The sequence below is a fragment of the Marmota flaviventris genome, chromosome 1, assembly GCF_047511675.1.
Source record: "Marmota flaviventris isolate mMarFla1 chromosome 1, mMarFla1.hap1, whole genome shotgun sequence".
NCBI lineage: Eukaryota > Metazoa > Chordata > Mammalia > Rodentia > Sciuridae > Marmota > Marmota flaviventris.
In genome coordinates, this window is record NC_092498.1 from 65,317,487 (window position 1) to 65,323,563 (window position 6,077).

Sequence of the window (6,077 nt, forward strand, 5' to 3'; positions counted from 1 at the left end):
ATTTATAATGAAAATAATTTATGTATATTTAATAGAATCTTCAAATACTTAAAACTTAATTAAATGTATGTTTAAATTAAAAACCTAAGTAAGTCAATGAATGTCCTATCATAGTTCTTATGTAGTCACCAGTGCATCTTTTTTAATTAAAATTTATGGTCAAAGAAAGTCTCCTAAGTAGCAGGATCATTAAGAAGTAAAATTATTCATTTTAAAATGTAGGAGTTTGCTTGACTTTGAAACTGTACATTAGTTACATAAGGCACACAATGTGACATTAGGGGGTTGTGAGTAATGTAGGATAAATGATGCCTTTCTAGGGACATTAAGAAAATTGATAACCTATTCATATTTGCTCTATTCTATCTAGAAAGTTAACATCCATCAGATATTGTACCTTTAAACTTTATGGAATAAGGATCTCTACATTCATTAGATATTCTTAAAAAATAAATCCATCTTTTTGTTAAGACCAATGGTATTTATATTTTCAAATAGATAATTCTTGATCTGAAATTTCTATTCAATGTTAACAACACATGCTTAAAGCATCTTGAGATATAGTCTGATATCCAAATAACAGCAAGCAAGGTATGTCCCCACTATTAGGAAGCACTGTTACTTTCCTCAAATGAAAATACACAGTGATCTGTATACTCAATATTGCTGAATTTTTTATTATTATCACTGATAGATTATTCATAATCATATTTATTACTATTTAGATTGATATAAATATGTAAAAATTAATTTTAAAGTTTCCTTTAAATTTGTAGAAAAATATGTAAGATGAACTTTGTAAAAATACTAAATACTATCAATTTAAATGACTATGGTTAAATAATTAAAATAGGTGTTTCTTAATATAAATACGTATAATTTACTCAAACATTACATTAAATGTTTACTTTTTAAATAAGCCATTCTTTACAAATAAATTTGCAACTAAAAGAGTATTACATATTATAGTGTTACAGAAAATCAGATAATTGTTTTATTTGCCAAGTATTGCTTTTCAATTTTAGAAAAATTATAAGAGATAAGGATAAAGAAGTAGAGATCCAATAGCACCTAAAATATGATAATAATAAAGCTCTACAGATTTTAAATCAGTGCACTAAAATTTACCTACTAAAGTAAACTACAAATTTTTAAATTTTGTATCATTCAATAATATACATTTTCCAAAACTTCCCTACTGATGTAGAAATCTGGGTACAGACCATGAGATAAGACACAGAAGAAAGAAGCATCAAAGACTCAGAATGGAAACAATCTATAAATGGCAATGTAGGCAAATATTTGTGATAACAGTAAATGCCAAAATTGAGATCAAGCTCCTTGCACCACAAATTATAATTGCATGTACTTCCTACAAACATTAAGTTAAGCTATATTTTAAAAATTCTCCCTGCCAGAAAAGACCTATGTAGCCATGAAGGTTGCTCTACCATGTAAACTCAATTTAAATTTTTGTTGTTGGAATTATGTAAATAAAACACAAAGATCTGAGACTGAGAAATAGAAGGAAAATCATTAAGAGAAGGTATCAGCTTAATACCAAACAAAAACATAAATCTACCTTAGTTAATTGTGGTCTTCTGTGAATTTTTGTTGGTTTAGCAGTTGTTGTGTTAAAACCAAAGTAATTAAAATATAATCTGTGCCTTGTACACTGGACCATGAACTCCTAGAGAGAGTGTATTTCACTCATCTTTCCATCACTAGAATCAATCCTGAAAACTAGTAGACAGGCATTAATGTTTGATGAATTAATGAATAAATGAATGGTTAACAATGAGCAAACTGATGAATGAACATGTTGGGTTTTTGTTTTACTCTAGATTAATGTTTCTTGAATTCTTTTTACCTCAAATTCTTCTATAGGCCCTCTACCATACAAATGGATATATCCCATACTCATTTTAAAACCTGGACTTTTCAGGTTGCCCTGGGGGGGGGGGGGGGAAACAGTAGTGCAGGTGGCTACTCAGTAGGGGAGGCCCCAAGGAATACTAACGGAAATAATCAATTTAGCCAGGACTCTTATATTCTATCAGAAAAGTTTTCTAGTAAGCCCTCTCATACGACAAATCTGTAGCCATAATAGAATCAATAGATGAAGTAATAAAATTGTACTACAATGAATAAAAAATCTAGGAGGATTTTATTTGTATCCTGCCTTCTACTTCTAGCTTGTAGGTACTCAGGTTTAATGCTATCTCCTTTTTCATTTTATTATTGCCATCCCCAGAGAAGAATTTTTCTTTCAAACATTAGTAGAAAAGATATTTCAACTAAAATAAGGTCAATATGTATGCAAATATAAGAATGTAAAAGCAGCTGGAATAAAAAAAATATTTTAATCCCCATTATGACTCTATAAGTATTATTAGCTCTATTTAGAGACAAGGAACCTGAGGTATATTTTGGTTGTGAAGTGCATGTAATTAGCTATGAGTCAGTTAAAATCAATAGGATAAGAATCTTGTTTTGGAACTGCCAATCCTTGTTTCTTAAAAATAAAAATAATAATAATAATAAATCTCACTATGTCCAATTTGTATCTCTTTAACATCTGAAACTTCAAATAATGTGGATATGCTCTCATATGCATATATATAAATTAACATAATTCTAAAATTCTAAATGATAGACCTATGTTTCTCTGGTTATCATATGTGTGGTCAATTTTCCAAAAGTTGTATACATTTTACAAAAATATTTTAGTAAGATATAAGCATTTTGCAAAAATAAAAGAATACTGTTATTTGAGTATCTGGAGGAAGCCTTCACCAAGAACTGTTTAGGTCACAGATTACCTGTTCATAACAATTCCACCATAACAAAATTATTAATGGAGAGCTTTAAGAATATATTATCTAATAAAATACTACATAAAGTAACATTTTATGGGCTAAAATAATATTTCTCAGCCACTCTCTGAACAGAAAAAAAGTTAAGAATCTAAAAATCGAAGACCACACTTTTCTTGGTATTTGTAACCAGCATGCTAGACCTGTTGCATGTGCCTCTTTGGAAAAATTACAATGAGCTGGCATACATTTCTAAAAGGCTAATAAAAGCACTGGACCATGTTATTATCCTATGAAAATCTAGTATATGAACATTAAATGTTTTTACAAGTCAAGTTTTCATCAAGTAAATAAAAGAAATACATATTATAAACTCTACCACTGAGGTAATAAAAAAGAAGGCTTTATATTAAAGAAATGACCGAATACATGAATAGTTTTTAAATACCAAAAAGCATATTTAATATAATGAGGCTAATTTTCATCAGTAGTGATTTTCTTTCAAGATAAATAAGGGTTTTACCTGACAGATTTTCCACACTTAAGATATTATGTGACAATACTGTCACTGTCCATAATTCTTTAAGTTTCTCCTATATTAAGTTTATTAATATAGTTATCTGGAAAAATTATATACTTATACGATAGTGACTATGTTAAAATGCTCTTATTTTACAAAGTAGAGGACTATTACATCTGTATGTCCAGGTCTTTTGTATTTTCAATATCTTTAAAAAATCGTATATTTCCCCTCAGTGTCATAAGGAAGGGATGATTTCAGGACCATGGAAAGAGACTTGTTCTCTGCTGAAGGGTGCAAAGTTAGTTTGTTTACAATTATAAAAGCAGGGCAAGCAACTATTATGCCCTTTTAGTACTTTAATTAGGAAACAACTGATTTATGGGATGAAGAAAAACAGTAGAAAAAGAAATGAATAGTTGATTTCAGATTAGCTCTCATAATTGCCGATACAAGTTGTCATTTGTTTGTTTTGTTTTTCAAAGTGTGTAATGAAAACTAATTTTAAAGTAATAAAATGTTCTCCCATAAACTGAAAGTCACTTTTGCATAAAAAGAGCAATGGTTTAAAAATGACATATGCTAATTCAGAAATACATGTACAGCACCTGCTCTGCTGTGACCAAACCATCTGTTTAATGCCACAACATATTTCAGGGTCTCACAACTGAATATATAAGGTGTGTTCGTTCTATGCTTTCTGCTTAAACAGCTCCTGTTCTCCTCTGGGGGTAAGGTGGAGAGGGCAAATCACTTCCAGAGAGATTAAGGGTATTGTTACAGGACTATTTAGACAACATTCGCAGAGAAAAAGACCCCGAAATGCTGAGGAGGTTTAAACAGATACAGGTAAACACCCAGCCCAGCTCTATCCATTTCCTAACACATTCGCATTGTATTAATGGAAGACTTCCAGATTAGTAAAACACTGGAGGGCGTCTCTCCGTGCCATCCTAGAGGGAAAAGGTTCCAAAAGGCCAAAAATCACAACCTAAAATCACAGTTCCAAGAATGCAACCCTTTACTATCCCACTAGAAACTCCATCATGCATCATTTTTATTACGCCCGTGAAAAAGCTTATGATCTCTTTATTGCCACCCCATTAAGGAGAATAAAATGAACGGAGGCGACATATATGTACCGCCTTGTTAGCACATATGGGTTGGCACATATGTGCACGAGAACCTGTACATATATGCCCGGACATATACAGCATGCTGTGCGTGCCTGTGCATGGAAGGCGACTCCGCAGCGGCCGGGGGAACGCTTCCCTTGGGCAGCCCCTGCGCCCTTGACATGACAGCAGCGATCTGTCTCCTTTCCTCTTCGCTCAGCTGGCTCAGATCCGCCTCCATGCCGGCCGGGATCACGGTGTGCAAAGGGGTCCCCGCCCCGCCGGCCCCTCCTCCGGCCGCAGCCGCCGCCAGCCCTTCGGGGAGCCCTTCCCCTTCCAAGCTCGCCTCGTTGCCCATGGCTCAGGGAGATTCGGGGCCGCTGCGCTCCCGCCTTGCGCTGCGTCCCGGTCGAGAAGCCCGCGGCCGGAGAAGCAATTGGAGCCGGGGTCCGCCCAGGGCGTGCAGGCTGCTGAGTCCTTAGTTCTGCACTCGGCTCAGTTGCGGGGAACGCCAGGCGAGGATTAGTCCCGTTCGCAGGTGACGCCCGCCAGAGCCGGTGTCTCCTCCATGTTGGACAGCGCCAGGCAACCTTTGCAGAAGACGCCTCCCCGACGCCGCCTCAGCGCTGTGAGCTGGGGAAAAGCAGATCTGAGCCGTGCCAGCCAGGCGCCGTCTGCCCCTCCCACCGCGCCCCGCCTCCTGCCCGCGCCCTCGCCGTGCGCGTGCGCCTCCGAACAGGTGATGCCCGCGCCCCTCGCCCAGCCCACTCTGCGTCGCGCTGTGTCTCTCTTCGCTCTCACCACCGATTTAAAGGAGCCGAGCAAGAACACTGATAAAAGCCAGGACCAAAGAGCTGACGTTTCTTTCAGGCATATTTCAGGATGCCTCAACTTGAGTTTTAGCTGACCAGATTTAAGGGAGAGTGGGGAGGCAGTGGAGATGAGTGTCTGCTTCTAGCTTTGGTTCCTGGGACTTGTAGTTTCTTTCTTTCCTTTTTCTTTTTCTTTCTTTTTTCTTTTCTTTTCTTTCTTTCTTTTTTTTTTTTTTCTTAAGGGAGGGTTTTAAAAGATCCTAGAAAAGTGTTCAGGTAACTGGAAATGAAAAAGAAAGACACTTCATACCTTTGAGGGAAACTTCCCAAAAGTAGCCAAGAAAGGCCTTTTCAATTAGAACTTTCCAATTAGATTAAAACTATTTAAAGTGATACATAAACAAGCCAGTAAGGTTTTTGAATCCTTATAGCTTGTGTTGTAGTCCAAATGGACTACACAAAAGTAAAGGATTGTGGATAATGGGATATTGTGCACTAGGGGAACTATAGTAACATCTAGATTGTTAAATATTAAAATGTTATAGCGATGTTGAAATATTAAAAACGAGATTTTATCCCCTTCCTCCTCCACTCCACCTTCATTTCTTTAAAACAAATATGGAGAGAAGACTGTATAAATGTAAATTAGTATGAGTCACACAACTGGTTAGCAGTATAGCTAGAACTAATATAACTCCCCCCACCACCACCACCCAAGCTTCTTGCTCCTCTTTAAGAGGGGACTTGTTTCAGTCAGCTATTTTGCTGTTGTGAACAAAAGACCTGACAAGAACAATTAGAAGAGGAAAAGTTA

General features: G+C 36.1%; 1 protein-coding gene across 1 annotated transcript in view; it reads right to left on the reverse strand.

Moving 5' to 3' along the window:
- Positions 1–4,809, reverse strand: part of Pclo (piccolo presynaptic cytomatrix protein) — a 404,888-nt gene extending 400,079 nt beyond the window's left edge. The window contains exon 1 of the mRNA XM_027926468.2: positions 4,565–4,809. Coding sequence (XP_027782269.2) covers positions 4,565–4,809 — 245 coding nt within the window. The remainder of the gene's footprint in view (positions 1–4,564) is intronic.
- Between the last annotated feature and the right edge of the window lie 1,268 nt (positions 4,810–6,077).